Source organism: Lepidochelys kempii, chromosome 13 (genome assembly GCF_965140265.1).
Source record: "Lepidochelys kempii isolate rLepKem1 chromosome 13, rLepKem1.hap2, whole genome shotgun sequence".
NCBI lineage: Eukaryota > Metazoa > Chordata > Testudines > Cheloniidae > Lepidochelys > Lepidochelys kempii.
In genome coordinates, this window is record NC_133268.1 from 2,984,123 (window position 1) to 3,002,167 (window position 18,045).

General features: G+C 52.4%; 1 protein-coding gene across 1 annotated transcript in view; it reads right to left on the bottom strand.

Annotated features, from left to right (window-relative positions):
• The window catches only part of ANGPT4 (angiopoietin 4), a 42,454-nt gene extending 25,215 nt beyond the window's left edge, over positions 1–17,239 (bottom strand). Inside the window, exon 1 of the mRNA XM_073308652.1 lies at positions 16,581–17,239. Within this exon, the coding sequence (XP_073164753.1) occupies positions 16,581–16,895 (315 nt within the window). The 5' untranslated portion in view covers positions 16,896–17,239. The remainder of the gene's footprint in view (positions 1–16,580) is intronic.
• Between the last annotated feature and the right edge of the window lie 806 nt (positions 17,240–18,045).

Consider the following 18,045-nt stretch of genomic DNA (forward strand, 5'->3'; position numbering starts at 1 on the left):
CATGACAACAGGATCTTTGTGTCTTAGGTCATCTGCTCCTATTGATCCTTCCCAAGTGAGGTCATCACAGCTGATTATAGTCAGAATAATTTTGATGTCACAAACCAAGGTTATGAATGTAGGATCTCAAGCAGATTCTAGAACATCATGCACCCGGTGAAAGAGTAGAGCAAAAGGTGTAAGGGAACTGACCTGGGTGGAAGGAAACAACTTGTGCAGCAAACGGTCTAGATTGGAAAGGGAAGTAGCATCCCAGACAAGCTTAATGGCTTAGCTGCCTCTGTTACAATACCAAGTGTGGTGGGCAAAGGGAATGATACAACGGGCCCAGATCCAGGCTGTTTTTACCCAACCCAGGGTAAAAATCAGCACGCAACTGCCACGATATAACAATGAAACACACTGATCACAATGAGTTAGAAAAGCCAAAGGATGGAGCGAAGTGCAAAGACCATCAGACGGCAGGTCTGAGCATTACGATACTGCAGGGTTTATGTGCAAGGCAAACAACACAGAGAGAAGGGAGTGGGGGGAGGAGGGAGGTGTCATCCAGCCCAGGAAGGCTTCACAGAGGAAGTGGTCTTGCAGGTGGGGACTGGAAGGGGAACAAAGATGGGTGCTTGGCAGGTGGAGAGTGGAAGGGGAAGTTAGAGAAAACTGGCTTTTGATTATCATGATTATTACTTTATCAATTCTATGAATTAGGTTCATGGAAGGTAGGTCCATCAATAGCTATTATCCAAGATGGTCAGGGATGCAACCCCATGCTCTGGGTGTCCCTAAATCTCCAAACGCTAGAAGCTGGGACTGGACAACAGGGGCTAGATCACTTGAAATTGTCCTGGTCTGTTCATTCCCTCCAATACATTTGGCACTGGTCTACTGGGCGAGGTGGACAATTGGTCTGCCCCAGTATGGCAGCTCTTATGGTTTTATGTTCTTATGACTCTGCTTGGTGCTTAATTTTCCAGATTACAATTTAGATGGATACTTCAGAAGTTGTGCCTATAGCACCCAAAGAGTTACGGGAGCTGGGTACACGTCGCTGAACGAAACACTCCCCACCACGAGAAAGTGGGACTCAGAGTTAGTTTCGTGCTAGCAGGTTGCTGCGTGTGCACTAGGGAGCGGTACCTAGAAGTTGTTGTTTACTCTTTTTAGAGCTCGGATTGGTGCCGCGGTTGCTGAACTCGAGCTACTGGTTCCACCAGCCCTTCTTGTGTAAATCAGGAGTAACTCCTTCCCAAGTCCCTGAGCGTACAGGACACCAGAATCTGTCCTTAGGCTTGAGGGTTGGGCTGCAGTCAAGGCAGACTTTGGAGTCCAAGCACAAGCTCTGCCAAGATTCAGAACCTCAGAGAGAATTGCTGCTGGCCAGCCAAGAAACCAGACAACAAGCAGGGAAGGCCAAGAGGGAATGCGGGACAACAAAGTTCTCCACCAGGATTCAGCGGAGCTGAAAGGGCTGAGACAGCTGCAGGGTCAGAGACAGGGCATGGCCGAACTGGAAATGCACAAAAGCTGCAAAGATGGGACAGGATGGTGCTGAGTGAGTTCCCTTGCTTGGCAGCTCTTGGGCCCCATTCTCCAGCCTGTTGCCCGAGTGGAGAACCTGGAGTGGTTTGTCTTTCACTTGCCTTGAAGCAACAAACTAGGCTGAGATGTTGTGGCTTGTGCCTCTGCAAATGCTTCCATGTCCTTTGCTGAAATGTGCTTGGTCATTTTGTACAGCTAAGTGACTGCACCCCAGAGGAGCAGGATGCTTCCCCTCTTCCAGGGTGGAATGACATTCGTGCTGTATTGGCAGTAAGGAGCCCAGTACAAAAGGCCTAACTGTGAGCTAGTGGGGACAGGGAGTGTAGGGAAGAGCATCCAGTGCTGTAGCTTGGACCCTGAGTCTGAACCCGGGACTGGCCACAGTACAAGTGTGGGGCGGGGTGGGGGTGCACTGATGAACAGAGCTGGGGTAGGAAGAGGGAAGGAGGTGCTGGGAATCCTTGGCCTCTTGATTATTAAAATAGACTGCCCCCCCCCACCCCTTCCTTTCCTTGTGCACTAAATTGATCCTGTTTCTAGGAGAGAAATGGAAGAGGCAGAAAGGCTCATTCAATACCCCTGGCAGGGCTGAGCTGGAGTGGTGCACAGAGGGCAAAAAGCTCCATAGGACCATCGGTGTGTGTCCCATAGGGCAGGGCAGGGCAAGGACTAGCTGTAGGAATTCCTATCTTTGTTCCACTTAAATTACCCTTACACGGTGGCTGTTTCTCTTGGTCCTCTACAAAGCAGCTGGAAATAGATCCTGGTGCCAAGTCCCTTCTGTGAAGACACCAGATGGGCCTGGGCCCAGCACCTGTGCACGTTCTGCTACTTCTTCCGTGCAGCATGCCTGGGAGCTCCTGCCCACTCTGGGCAGCAGACCCGGCTTTAACCCCCAGGCTTCAAGGATCCCGGTTCGAATCCCCACCGTGGTATGACCCAGTATGCTCACACAAGTCCAGCCACCAGATGCGGGGGACACCGCTAATTGGTTACATCTGCTCCAGTGTTTGGCCACCAGCTGACAGACGCAGCAAGTGGTGACAAGGATGGGAGCGGCTCCCATGTGCTGTTCCCAGAAGGGGAGGAAATGGGAAGATAAGCAAAGTGTGGCTCCCAGCTGAGCCAGGCCCAGTGCGGCTCCTCCAGGCCTAGCCAGCTCAGCGGTGGTGCGGGAAGCAGCCCTGTGCCTCTGGCCATCGCTCGACGGGGTCTGCTGAGGGGATGAGACAGCCCTCCACTGGCCAGTAGAGGACACCCAACAGCCAGGACATGGCTCTGGGCTGGGAGCTTTGCTTCGGAGTGTTGTTCTGAGTCACTTCGGGCCTCGGTTCAGTGTCACGCCCCAGGTCTAGCAGCCTCGAGGCCTGCTCTGAGCACCCTGCTGCTGGCCCCGGAGCCCAGCACTCTCCCACTAAAGCTACTTAGGGACCTGAGAGCTCCTTCTGGCCGAGTCCCCTTCCTGCTTCTCTCTGGCTGATGGACGCTGTGCAGGAACTGGGCAAGCTGCAGGCTTTTCTCCCTCTCTCTGCAGTGCCCCGATAGCCATTAATCACTCAGCCTCCTGCTGGGGTGCACGCCCTGCTCCTAGCCCCAATCCCTCCACTACATGTTTTTGTTTGAACTAAAATTAATTTCTCCCGCGCTGAAAATAGTCAGATGGGAAGGAAGGCCCAGCTGCTCCAACTGCAGATAAAGCAAGAATAACAAACCCAGCACGTCCAGCACCATTGAGAGGGCAGTGTTGTGTTATTCCTGGTGATGTCAAGCATTCCTGGGGCTCTCAGGGCTGGGCCGGGACCCGGTGAAGTTAACCTTGGAGGAGAAGGATGCTGTAGCTAGATGCCTAAGAAGAAGGAGGCAGGGGCCCTAATGAGGAGACAGTGTCTGCCTCTAGGGACTCTATAGGGATCTGGAGTTTAATTCAAAAGAGAGAACAAGGGAGAAGGTAAATCCAGCAGTGGAAGAGAGGAAGGGGGACCGGCTTTCTCTCAGCCACCCTTTCATTCCCAGCACCTCCTCCTCTCACCTGTTCTTTTCTCTTCCTATTTCCCCTTATCGTGGGCGCCTGCACCATCCCTTTCTCCCTCCATTAGCAGCAGCCGTGGGACATGACACCTTTCAGAGGTTGCAAGAAGTGCCCGCGCTAATCAGGTGCATTGTGCAGCCCAGTTTCAGGCGATTCAGGCAGGAACAGTATCTCTGCGCTCTAGGGCTCTGCGAAGGGCACCCAGCAGAATGAGGTTCTCAGTAAATTGCAATGCAGTCAAGGGTCAAAGGGCAGGTGACACCCCGATTAGAGCCCTGTTTATCAGCCAGCTCATTTCTAGGTCTGCTTAGTTCCCCAGGAGTCTGAGTGCTTCCAGCATAGATGGACCAAAGTCAAGGTTATGTTTAAACTAGGGCAGACTCAGCCCTTTATCCTTCCAGGGCAGGTGCTGTTTTTTTCTCTTGAAAACGGAGATCCTGAAGATCCCCTGGGGCACTCTTTGTAAGAGCTGAGGTTTGCCCCAGTGTCCTTCACCAAAATGGCCTCTTTCTATGCTGTGGTGCTGTGTGCTGGCTGGCAATCTCCACCCCAGAGGTGGTCACATGGCGGCACTTAGGCATCTCTGTAAAAAGGCCAAGAAACATTATCAAAAATATTTGGCTGCTGGGTCCTTACTTAGGCATCTAGGCAGGTGCCCTGATTTGCCAGGGTGCTGAGCACGCCCCATAGCACCACAGGCCTCAGTATGGATGGAGGAGCCTAACTCTGGACATTTATTTTTGAAAACCCTGCTCAAAACGTGAGGCACACGCTTGCATGCCTAGGCTGAGATCTGCAAGGCTGACCGGAGTCACACAAAACCCATTAATGGCGATGGGAGCTGTATGGCTGAAACTCTTAGTCGGTTTTGAAAATCTCACCCTTGGTCCCCCTGCGTGCGACTGTTGTACTTGTGCGCACAATCGGGAAGTTGCACACACACGTTTAGTTGGGTGTATTTTCACGTGCAGCTCCCCAGTTGGGGCATACAGTCACCGTAACTGGGCATGTGCAGGTTAGGTCATGTGTATGCCTTGTGCACCTGCATGCCAAAAGCTTTTGAGAATCGCCACTTAAAATACAAAGAGCTCTGAAATCTCACTTTGCCTTTAGAAAATGTTGTATCTTTTGCTTTTTACACAATAACACCACAAAGGTACCGCAAGGGGTCCAAATAACTGTGTTTACTAAATACACACAACACACAACTGCATAGACACTCTGCTGCTCCAGTAGGTCTTTGGCCCGCAGAACACAGTGAGCGCCACCAGAGGGTTCACACGCTATTTAAAAGAACACAACTCTATTCCTACACACTGTAAAAAACAATAAAGAAAGAAAGTGGCCCTTCTTCCCATGCCGTGCACAGCTGAATGTGCCTTGAATCTCGTGCTTTGGGCACCCCCTCATCCACGCTAAGGGTGTCCGTCACTAGTGCCTTTGCACGCACGCTGTAGGCGCAGAATGCCAGATCCCCCCTCCTGAGACCTGAACCTGCATGACAACAGCCGAAGGGGCCTACGAGCCAAAGCGTGCCTTGAACTTTCTGGCTTACTGGCAGATGCAGTGCGTGTTTTGTTTTCAATTCTTTCATAAACCCAGTGCCGCCTTTTACCCGCAGTTTGTTTATTCAGGCCTTGAATCCAATCAAAACAGGTTCCAGTTAAATTAGAGGGGGGAAAAAACAACAACCCCAAACCAATCCCTTTCTGGGAATTGCTGTGCTGTGGGACGAGGTTATACGGGCACCGGCCTTTGGAGTTCCTCTCTAAGGCCCTGCCACCCTCCCCTCCGCCGCTGGGCCATTTCTGCAAAGCGACTTGGGAGGTCATGGAGATCTGCAGGCACTTCCCCTCCCCCCGCTATTATTAGCAGTTCTTAGCATAACACGAGCAGCCTGAGACCCCAGCTAAGATCAAGTCTCTCTGTGCTAGACGCCCCGCAGCCGCGTAATGGGGGAGAACCCCTGCCCCAAAGGCCACACAAAGACAGTCGTCTTATCTGCCCATGGGATACTGGGGCACAGAGCGCATTCACTGCAAGCTCGGCTCCCTCCTCGCACGGGGCTGGGCAGCCTCTGATCCAGCAGCTAACATCTCAAGGAAGGGGGGGAGGTTGGGTTGCTGCCCCCCCCACCAGCACACCTTAAAATACAAGGGCTAGACCCCACACGCTCATCCTACCACCTGTTGCATCGGGGGTCCCAGATGAGGTGCTTCCCTGCTGCCCAAGAGCTGCCCAGATGTGCAGCTGCACTGCCCCCCGCTCCCCCCGCTGGGAATCTTCACCAAGGCTAATATTTTGGCCCTGCTCACGGGCCACATTCCAGCTGCACTGGCCCCCGCCCCCAAGCCCCAGCGGTCCTGAGCTCTCCTCGGCTGGAGAGGAGGTTCTAGCCCTTTAGTTTTAGCTCTGCTGGGAGGAGGCCTGACTGATCTTTTCAGGCGCGGTCAGGCACATGAGGAGAGCAGGCAGCCACCCGTGGCCGGGCACAGAGACATGACTCCAACTGGAGGACCGGGAGTTGCAGGGTGTCTCACACTCCCCAGCGTGCAGAAACCCCTGTGAGGTGGAGGGGAGTGGTTGGGACATCCAGTGACACACGTCCTAAAGGATACTTGGACAATGGTATGTATCCATTGTACCCATGTGTGTCAGTAAGGCTTTCGATGTGGCCATGCCAGCTGCCGCTGTGTGGATACACGAAGAGTAGGGCTAGAAACAAGGGGCGAGAAGTGTGCCTGCCTACATCTCTCCAGAGGAAGAGGGGATTTCAATTCCCAGGTAGGACGGTGGGTACCCTTCCAAGGATGGCTCTGAACAAGTCTGCAGCAGCATGGCGGTGCGGGGTAGAGGAGGGGGAGAATCAGTTCACAGACCCCTTCAGTTCAGAATAGCTCAGTTCAAACTACAGCTGTGGGACCCACATCCCAACCTCTGGGATGCCTCCAAGCCCGGGAGTTTGGTTTGGCCCAGCCTAAAGCCAGGAGTCAGAGGTGACACTTGGCTTGTGATGACAGAAGAACAGCGTGACGACACAGAAGCTGGGCCATGCTCACAAAGCAGCTGTGTCCTGAGTATCGAAGCAGCGTGATAACCTATCGCAGGGCATGTCAGCATCCTCGGTGCCGCAGCTTGAGCGGAGCTACCCACGTGCTAAGGGCCCCTCTGTCTCTGATCAATGGGAAACTTTCAGGCAAGGCTGGAAATTTAGAGACAAGCCACGGCCGGGAATATGCTGGGGCATCTATAGGGCTTGTTGTCCAGGTCCAGTGGTGCCACTTCTCACTCAATAGGTCGCGGCATCACTTCCTGCTCTGGGAGGGAAGGTTTAGCCAAAAGACAGCGGGAGACGTGGCACCTGGAAACCAGGATCTCGGTAAGAACTATGTCCCCCAAGAACCCGACACGATCTTGCTGGAGTACTTTAGAATGAGCTTTGCCTGCAGCAAAGATGCGGCTGTGGGAATAACAGCTCCCGACAGTGTCAGCTGTCTCACCTCACTGGCAATGGGTAAACACCATGTGGCTCCAATGTAATGGGAAAGAAAGAGGCCAGTCTCTGCTCCTTACCAAGATCCCTTGCAAGCTAGTCGTGTGCCAGGACGTTCTGTGCCCCAAGAGCCTCTGACCATGCGCAGGGTGGCCTGCTGGGGGGAAGGAAAAGTCTGAAAAAGCCTTTTAATAACACAACTTTCAGAAACAGTGCTTCCTAATTTCCCTGCGTGTGGCATCATGTTAGGACGCCCAAATTAGAGTGCAGCAGTCAGAGCTGGGGACTGGGATCCAGGACTCTGGGTTCCATCCCTACTTCAGCTGCACTCCATGGTCCTGAGCAAGTTGCTTAACCTCTGTCTGACTCAGGCTTCTTCAGCCTTGGGGTGCTGGGAGGATTGGTTAAGCGATAGGAAAAGGGCTTTCAAATGCAGGGCTGGAAAGAGCTGGAGAAAGGCCAAACCGATGATACCTCTATTCACCTACTGCCTTCTCTGCTCAGGGATCCCTCCAATGCTTCCAAGCATACACATATGGGGTGTGTGTGTGTGTGTGTGTGTGTGTGTGTGTGTGTGAAGTCCTTTCGGCACTGAAATGCAGGCACCTCTGGGGCCAGGCGGAACGCCACTGCTCGGCGAGCGGCACAAGAGCATGTGGGGAAGAATTGATGGCAAAGCCGCAGGCTTTGACTGTTGTGAAAAGTCTCACCGGGCCTGCTGCTGCACCCCTTGGTACAAGGAACCGGCCCAGCTGAGAATCCAAGTATTTTTCAAAGCTCCAAACTCTGTGTCTTGCGTGTACACTGCCCCGGTTTTTTTCAAAGGCCAGGCCTCCTGCATCGGGGTGTGTCTGGCTGTGGGTGCTACATGTCGATAGTCCCACATATTTCCATTCTAACATCTCATTTGTCTAAAATCTCCTGCCTTTGGAAGCCTGAAGGAATTTCACAGGTGATTAGAAGGAGGTTTAGTAAAAGCCCCCTCTGCCTGGCACCTGCCATGGGTGGGTGCTATTGAAATCTCAACACTCATCACCCCAGGTCTCTTCCTGCATTGGGCATAGACCAGAACACACGGTCCCAATACTGTGATCCCTGCACAGGAGTAAATGTAGAATTCCTAATGGCTCCCATTGTAGGGTGGTTCTCCAGAGGTTTTCATGTGCCTTCGAGATGACAGTAGCATGTAAACAGGGCTAACGCCTCCCTCATTTACATAGATACTAAATCTAAAGAATACCTAGGGAATACTGGAAGTGCTGGACAGTCTCTACGTAAAAGAATAAATGGACACAAATCAGATGTCAAAAATTATAACATTCATAAACCAGTCGGAGAACACTTCAATCTCTCTGGTTACTCGATCTCAGACCTAAAGGTCGCAATATTAAAACAAAAAGACTTCAAAAACAAATTCCAACGAGAGACTGCTGAATTGGAATTAATTTGCAAACTGGATACAATTAACTTAGGCTTGAATAGAGCCTGGGAATGGATGTGTCATTACACAAAGTAAAACTATTTCCCCATGTTTATTTTTCCCACCCCCCACTGCTCCTCCAACATTCCTGTTAACTGCTGGAAATGGCCCACCTTGATTATCACTACAAAAGGTTTTCTACCCCCCCCCCAACCCCCTCCCCCCGCCCGCTCTCCTGCTGGTAATAGCTCATCTTAAGCCTGCTGCAGTTTCCACGATATGCATCTGATGAAGTGAGCTGTAGCTCACGAAAGCTTATGCTCTAATAAATTGGTTAGTCTCTAAGGTGCCACAAGTACTCCTTTTCTTTCATCTTAAGTGATCACTCTCCTTACAATGTGTAGGATAACACCCATTTTTTCATGGTCTGGGTGTATATAAATCTCCCCACTGTATTTTCCACTGAATGCATCTGATGAAGTGAGCTGTAGCTCACGAAAGCTCATGCTCAAATAAATTGGTTAGTCTCTAAGGTGCCACTAGTCCTCCTTTTCTTTTTGGAAGTGCTGAGGCGCTGATACCTAGTTATCCACCTACGTTTTTCCAAGAGATGATCACCTAACATGCACCTAATATTGGACCGTCTGGCTCCAACTGTCCAAGGCACAGTGCTTCAGGGACAGCAGTGCACCTCACCCTGCTGAATGATCACCAGTCCCTTCATCAGCTGGTTCCAGAATTCCAAATCAATTGCACCAGGGAGAAATTCCTAGGGAGTAGCACCATATGCACCCTCAGCTACGAGTACCAAGCCTGAATCAAAATCTTACGTCGATGCGCCCACTAGTGCTGGGAAATGTCAGACCCAGGTCCAAACTGTGCAGCTCAAACAAATGCGAAGCAAAGGAATTGTTCCATTGAGAGTACATATTATTTTTTGGTTTAACACTGTGGAGTATTTTCTCTGCCCCGGGTTCTTAGAATCCACCCAGTAGTTTTGTCTGGGCTGGCTAACGGCATGGGGAACGTCTTCCAGGAAAATAAGAAAATAAATGCGCCACATCTTGAAAGGATGCTCCCCAATTCGGCAACTCACATAAAGACATAGACCACATGGGGCACAAGGCTTTCAGAGGAAACTCTTTTTTTTTCCCAGAAAAATTATTAATAACTTTCCAACCTTCTGGAATGAAGGGCCACGTGTGCTGTTTAGTTGGCTCACTTCAATAGGGGTGGGAGGGAAGGTTGGGAACTCTGGTTTTAAGACATGGGGAGGAAAACAAGTGAATTTTGTGAACGGCCTTAAAGTGTTAGAAGATCAAAGCTCCGGGCATGTTGTGTGGAAGCAGAAATTTCCCTCTGACTGTGCAGTCTGGCAGAGGCAAGTGCAGAGGATGTGCAGGTATTTTTATTGAACCTGACTGGAGCACTCCAGCCAGTCATTTCAGATTTGGCTGGAGAAAGGATCTGGAGCCCTCCTCCAAGCAGGGATGCAGAGACGGCCTCGGTCCCCTCTTCCTTTTCTCACCAGAAGATCCCCCACCTTGTTCGCTGTTCCCTTGCTGCAGCTCAATATTTACAGCTGTTTAGAGACCCTGTCCCTCGCCCCGGGGCCAAGAAGGGACAGAGCTATTTTTGGGTCTGACGCAGGCAGCTGTTTGCACTGCTGGCAGATGTGGGGTCAGATGGAACTTTGGAGAAACCGCTGAAAGGCAAAGTCTCTTCTTTGCTGGGCTGCTCTTTCCTGTCACCCACTTTCAGGTCTCTCTGGGGCCCAAGCTGCAAAATTCAGATTCACGCACAGATTTCACCCCCTCCCCAGGCGCCTGGAGCAGAGATTTTGGTTTGATCCATGATAGGAACCAGGCTTGAAACTCAGGTGTGGATGGATCCGAGGCTGGATTCTCATGCCCCAGCCAGAGTATGAGGGTGTCCAGATCTCGGGGGGGGTTGGTGCAGGCCCATCCCTAGCTGTGGGGAGGGGGGGTACATCGGCCTTGCCCTCTCCCTCTGCCTCCTGCTCATTCCTTCCTGCTTCTGGAGGGCTTGGGTTAGGTCAGCACATGTGGACAAGGGCATCCGTCTGTGATTTTCCCCTGGACGCTGCCACTGTTTGGGAGTGAGAGCGGCTGCAGTGGGCCTCGTTCCCATGGGTGCTGCCCAGGAGGTAAGTGGGAGCAGAGTGTGCGCACGGTGGGTTCGTCTGCACCGGGTGCTGCATGGAATCTTGTCTTCTGTTCTTGGGAGGTGGCACAGATTGCTACCTGGGCTCCGAGAGGGCCTGCTTTTCACAGTGATTTAAGCCTCATTTCCAGGCATGGGCTAATGCCTAGCTGGGGTGGGGCTTTGCAGGTGGAGTGTAGTCACCCGTCCCTTCTGAAATTGCCCAGTCTGGGCCTGGAGTTAGGGGCGGACCCTGGATGACCTTCAGGCTCAAGTCAGCTGACAGGGGTCAGCCACAGGTATTTTAGTGCCTGCAGACATAGCCCTAGGGCCTGGGAACCTCTGGGGGCAGGGGGGCACTCTGCAAGCGGGGCTGCGGCTTCATCCCCGCTGCTGAGATCTCATCAGTGACATCAGAATGGGCACACTGGGTCAGACCAATGGTCCATCCAGCTCTCTGAGAGTGGCCAGTGCCAGGTGCTTCAGAGGGAATGAACACAACAGGGCAATCATCAGGTGATCCAGCCCCTGTCAGCCAGTCCCAGCTTCTGTCTGTTGGAAGCTTAAGGATATCCAGAGCATGGGGCTGCATCCCTGTCCATCTTGTCTAATAACCACTGGTGGATCTATCCTCCATGAACATATCTAATTCTTTTTTGAACCCAGTTATACTTTGGCCTTCACTAGATCCCCTGTATAAGGGGACTGTTGCCCCCTTACTAACATTCAGTGGGGTGTTTTAGTTGGCTAGCTCCCAGTACTAAAAGGGGAAGGGTCAATGGGAAATCAGGACCCTGAGGGACTGATAGTCCCCAGGAACAATGGGGAGAGGGGGTCAGTGCTCCAGGTCAGCCTGAATAACAGGGCAGGCAGGCTAATCAGGGAGTCAGGAGGCCAGGGAGGTCCCTTCCTTTGTGTGAGCTGGATTTGCCTTGGTCAGACAGAGTGGGGCCGAGCTAAGGAGAAAGCAGGGGTGCAAGCTGAGCTGGGGAGCAGAGCTGAGCCGGGGAGCAGAGCTGAGCCAGATCCAGAGAGAGCAGGTCCTGTCCTGGGAGCAGAGCTGCAGCCCCAAAGCCAGAGGCACAGCCCAGAGAGAGCAGACTTGCCCTGCAACCAAAGCCAGAGGGGCCAGAAAAGCAGCCCAGGAAGCAGGTCAGGGCTGGGAGCAGAGTCACAGAAGCAGCCTGCAGAGCAGACCTGTCCTGGGAGCAGAGCTGCAGCAACCAGAGCCAGAGGGGCCAAAGAAGCAGCCCAGGGAGCTGGAGGCAGAGCAGAAGCGGTGCTGAGACCGAGCGGTGGAGCTGGAGCTGGGGCTGGAGGAGTCCGGAGCTGGGTGCGGTGAGCAGCTGGGGAGAGCGAGGGGGACCCTGGGCAGCGGGCCCAGCACAGGGAGACGCCTCCGCCAAGAGGCTCTGCAGGCCAGGCTTGGATCGTAACCCCGACAGGGCGGTGGCAGCACTGCGAAAAGGGTCCTGGCACTTAGAGCCTGAGAGCGTGTGGCCACCACCAGAGCAAGTGTCCAACCCACAACATCCCTGCAGCACAGCCAGGGCCGGAGAAGAAGGCCTGGGACTTACAAGGAGCAGACTGTGAGCTGCCCTGACGTTCCAGAGACACTGTTTGTGATGTTCCCTGCCGCAGAGCGGGCTGATGTGTTTCCTTTAACCTTTCCCGTTTTTCCTTATTCTTTTTAAAATTAATTGTTGATTAAATAAGTTGCATTTGCTTTAACTTGTATGTAATGGTCAGTGGGTCAGAGAAGTGCCCAGTGCAGAGAGAGTACCCCGGAGTGGGGACACCCTAGCCCCTGTCCTAGGTGACCACAGCAGGGTTGGGGGTCGAGCCCCCCAGGAATCCTAGGCCCAGCCTTGTTGGGGTTACGAGGACTCTGCCAGACAGGAGAGTGGAAGGGGAATCCTCAAGGGCAGGGAGGCCACTGGGTAAAGGAAGTGGGAGCGAGGTCTCAGATCTTTCGCTAGCCCACTTCACCGGGGTAGTGCAGAAGTCAGGAAAGTTTCCCACAATAGCAGGACTATTCCCCCACTTACACCTGGGAAAATTTCCGCAGGTTGCCTGTGCGTTGTGTGAAGAAACACTTCCTTAGGTTTGTTTTAAACTTGCTGCCTATTAATTTCATCGGGTGACCCTGGTTCTTGTGTTATGGGAAGGATAAATATCACTGGCCTATTCACTTTCTTCACACCAGTCATGATTTTATAGATTTCTGTCATATCCCCCCTTAGTCATCTGTTCTCTGAACAGTCCCAGTGTTTTTAATCTTTCCTTGTATGGAAGCTGTTCCATACCCCTAATCATTTTAGTTGCCCTTCTCTGCGCCTTTTCCAATTCTAATATATCTTTTTTAAGATAAGGTGACCAGAACTATGCACAGTATTCAAGATGTGAGCATAGCATGGATTTATATAATGGCATTGTGATATTTTCTGTCTTCTTGTCTATCCCTTTCCTAATGGTTCCAAACATCCTGTTAGCATTTTGACTGCCACTGCACATTGAGAAGATGTTTTCAGAGAACTATCCATGAGGACTCCAAGATCTCTTTCTTGAGTGGTAACAGCTAATTTAAACCCCATCATTTTGGATGTATCATTGGGATTATGTGTTCCAATGTGGAGTACTTTTGTCAACACTGAATTTCATCTATCATTTTGTCCCCCAGTTTAGTGAGATCCCTTTGTAACTCTTTGCAGTCAACTTTGGACTTAACTATCTTAAGTAATTTTGTATCTGTAAATTTTGCCACCTCACTGTTCACTCCTTTTTTCAGATAATTTATGAATATGTTGAACAGCACAGGTCCCACTACAGATGCTGGGGGGACCCTGCTATTTACTTTTCTCCATTGTGAAAAATGATATTTATTCCTACCCTTTGTTTCCTATCTTGTAACCAGTTACTGATCCATGCGAGGACCTTCCCTCTTATCCCACGTCTGCTTACTAAGAGCCTTTGGTGATGGACCTTGTCAAAGGCTTTCTGAAAGTCCACGTATATTATATCTGCAGGATCACCCTTGTCCACATGCTTGTTGACTTCCCAAAGAATTCTAATAGATTGGTGAGGCGTGATTTCTCTCTACAAAAGCCACGTTAACTCAGCCCCAACATATTATGTTTATCTTTGCGTCTGATAATTTTATTCTTTACTATCGTTTCAAACAGTTTGTCTGGGGCTGGAGCTTGGTTCACTGACCTGTAATTGCCAGGATCAGCTCTGGAACCTGGCGCTATGCTGTGGCCTGTCTCAGCCATAGGAAGGACTGCAGTGACTCAGAGCTGGGTTCGCCGCTTTGGAGACTCTGCTGACAGCTCTGGTCAGATAAGCCAAGTCCTGACAGAGTCAAGAGAACCATCACTGTCTGGCAGCTGGGGAAAGGGCATGAAACAAGTGAGCATCTTGAACCTCTGCCCATTTCCCAGGCAGCATTCCCACGTGACGAGGTATGTGGATTTCACGGCATTCTCATATGCTATTCCGAGAGTGGATCCTCCCACCCTGAGGGTCAGAGTCAACATGCAACTGCAGCAAGGTTCCTGTGGACAGATTTTGTTGCGTGCCAGGGCTAATCCTGGTCCCATGGAGATCAACGCGAGCTTTGCAATTGACTTGAGTGGAAGGAGGAGGAAACCAGAGGGTGTCTCAGAGCTCTTCTTTGCTAACCGTGGAGGATCTTGTTCCAGGCTTAGCTTTTGCTCTGGGATTCCAGCTATCTGGCCATCCACACTGAGCTTTAGAATCATACCCTAAGTACAGCCTTCAGCCCCCTCACTTCACCTGCGGGGTTAAGCAGTAATGGGTCGATAGAGGCTCTCACCACAGAGCTCTCCTCTGGAGCCAGATCCCAAACACCCAGAAGTTTTCTGTTTTAGGCCTCGGGTTTGGGTTTGGCCCAATATAAAGTTTTGGGGCCATTTGGATCCAGTTCTGTTTTCAGATATCCTCCCCATTGAAGCTGAGATCTGGAGTTTTGGTTCAGGCCCCTCTAAAGTGTCCAGGCTGCTGTCCATCGGACTCTGGAGATCCTGTACTGCTCTGAATGGGCAGGAGGGTTTGAGGGATCTCATGGCATGCAGCTCTTCTCTGATGTGCAGTGACACACCCAGGGGCTGATCCGGCACAGAGCAGGTGTGAAGTGCTGCACGCAGAGACGCACAGTGCCAAGCAGGACGGCTGTGTGGCTGCCGTGTGGCTTGTGCTCCCAGCTGGCACCCAGGGCACAGAGAGGAGTGTTCATGAAGTGTCCCATCATCATGAGGCGGGCGTGTGTCTCCATGGACACGCCCGCACTCAGTCTCTTCTTTCCCCTGCCTGCTTGTGAGTACGGCAGCAGGGCTATGGGGACAGGAAGCCCCCTGCCCCTCCGGGCAGAGGACAAAGCCTCCAGTTTAGCCTTACTCATGTTGCCTTCTCTTGTGCTTTCCCCAGAGCCCAATACACCCATACCACACACAGCTGCGCTTGCAGTGTCCATGCCAGCGTGGGAGCATTTCCCATCCTGCCTGTCTTCAGTCACGCTGCTCCAGTTTCCACTTTGCGACAGGCTTTCAGCTCACCCCCCAGTGGCTGTCTGGACTAATTGGAGTGGTGAGGTCCCCTGGCCTGAGTGACAACAGTGTGAAGAGGGGAAGCCCTAACCTGAGACCAGGAGCACTTCATCCCCTGGAACTGCAGAACCAGGTTTATCACTCCTCTGAGCTAAGAGTTGGAGGGTGGGGAAAAAGATCTCGTTCTACCAAATTCTGACCCCACTCCAAACCCTGTGGGTGCTAGAGATCTGGAAAGAGCTCCAGCCTCTGGAGGTTCTAGTTTCACTCATCTCTGGCAAAACACGGGTTCTGGACAGGTCGATGTCATTCCCTGGGCAGGAGGGACTGTCAAGCACAACCCTTTGGCTGTGGTTTGCAATGCCTCTTTGGGGATATGGCTGCCTCATGGCCAGGAATGTTAGTGGGAATTTGGTGTCCACGTTGACTAGGTGGCTTTGACAATCACAGCCTTTATTGTTTGCCTGGCACAAGCATCTGTTGGGCTAGACACACATTTATTGCAATGGCTGTTCCCACAAAAAGCAAATGATGTGCAAAGCTTCACGGAGCTCCAAAAAGTTTTGCAAAACCTTACGTTTAAAAAATGAGACGTTCTAGAGGTCTGACCCAGCCCCCGTCCCTCGCTCTGCCAGAATTTCCCCAGGTGTTTTACAGTAAACCAGGGAGAATCAGTGCCAGATCCTGCATGAAATCAATAGGTGAGCCGAGGGTACGATAAATGTATGGCAGGGCCACAAGTGACTGAAATCATGTGAGCATACAGCACCAGTTAACATCAAGATGAAACATTAAACAAGTACTAAAGTACTAAACAAGCCTTCTGGAATCAAGGGGGCCCGATTCTGACCAGAGTTCTCCCCTGTGAGAGCCCACTACGCTCCGTGAAGTTGCACAAGAGATGAACCTGGCCAGTAGGATGGCAGGGGGCATAAGCCAGTGCAGAATTCAGCCCAGTGTTTCCAATCTGCCTTGAAAGGAGCTAACTCTGGGTCAGTCAAGGAGCTATCCCATAGCTCTGGCGGTACCCAGGCAATGACAGGAACAGGTCCCTTCCTGGCCATGACAGACCTATCCCGCCAAGGTTCAGGGGGTGGGATAGAATTCACAGGGGCAGAAGCTCAGGAAGGTGCTTGGGAGCCAAATCATTAAAGGTCTTGGAAGTTGGACCCAAACCTGGGCCCACTGAGTCGTCCAGTGCAGTAGGAACTCCCCCTGCCCATCATCCCTCCATTCATCATTCCACTCCGTGCGCATCACCGGAGCATCAGGGCGCCTGCCCTGAGGGTAATGAGACAAGGGGCATGGCAGTGGTGATGAGAACCTTCTCCCCACTGTGGCCCCTCCACTCCCGCAGCCAGATGCGCCCCTTACCTTCAGCAGCCACTGCGTGGTGTTCTCCAGGACCCTCTCCAGCTGCTGCACGCGCTGTGCGGACCAGTTGTGGGTCTGCAGCGTGGCGGCGGGCGAGTCCCCCTGCAGCGTGTTGGCCCGGAGGGTCGCCCTCGTGGGTGGGCAGGGCTGCGGATCGGCCTCGGGCAGGACGAAGGTGTAACTGCACTGCCCGTGCTGGACCCGGTGGGATCGCCGCCTGCTCCCGCCACCTGTCGCCCTCCACTGGCCACCGTCCGCCCAGAAAGCCACCGTCATGCAGGCAAAGGCCACCAGCTTGAGATTTACACCGTGCATGGTGCTCTGAGACCTCTGCTCCAGCTGCTCCACACACCGCCCCAGCTAGACCCCACACTCCCTGTTCCTAGCCGAAAGCTGCCGAGGGGGAGGGGACATTGTGCTCCAGGCTGCAGTTTTCAAGCCACTGTTTGCACAGGACAAGTTATTGGGCTCTTTAAACGAAGTCTAAATCATGTAATTTTGGCACTTCCTCTGTCCTCGCCCCTCCAAGCAGCCCCCGCTCTCCCAACCCTTTTATCATTCTCCTGGCTATGCAGCAGCCCTGGCCCTCTTGCGGGAAAAAAAAGTGTTTAAAAACAATACTTCTGTCTTTTTTCTTTCCTAGCCCACTGCAGGGAGCTCAAGTTTCACGTGTAATCATAAATGTTCACACACACACACATACCCACCCACCCACACCCTGCCTCTGTCCTGGGCTGCCTTCCCCCTTTCCCCTCTGCCTGGACCCTGGCTATCTGCCTGCTCCTCCAAGGACCCGTGGAGTGACCCCAGCGAGAAATGGGAAGAGAAACTCTCCCATCCTGCAGGCAGGGATGAGGTCTCTGCTCAGCTCCAGCCCCAAACCTCCCCTGCCGGCCCCCGCTTTAGATTCTCCCCCATGGTCCCAGCACAGCCACATTTCCCAGTCTGTCCCTCCCTGATCAGCACCAGCTGTGACCCTGCAGGGTGCAGGGAAGTGACATGGAGGCAAATATATTTCCCTGCCCGTTTCTATTTATAATATCCGAGGGGCTGGGGCCTGTATTTGACTGACTCCGCTGCAAGGAAAATCCGCCGGGAATACATCCCAGCCAAAGCTCGTCCTAGAGCTTAGAGGAACACGAACTCCAGCGAGGGCACTTTAGGAGTGATTTAGGGTCCCTTAGAGATGTCGTTCGGGTCATCCCTGGGGCTGCCAAATCCTCTTTAGAAGCAAAACTCCTGTCCTGGAGGAACCAATGAGAAAGGAGCAGCTTGTCCCTCTGGCACGAGCAAGAGAACCCAGGACGTTCAGCCCTGCGATCCAGGCGGGGCCGTGTATTTTGGGAGCCTGGTGCAAAACGTGGACCTGAGCCCCTTTTCAGAAAAAAAATACCTCTGAGGGGATGTCTCGGGGGACAGAGTGAGCCCGCCCTGGACTCACCCTGCAGTGGGGGTCCTGTCCCTG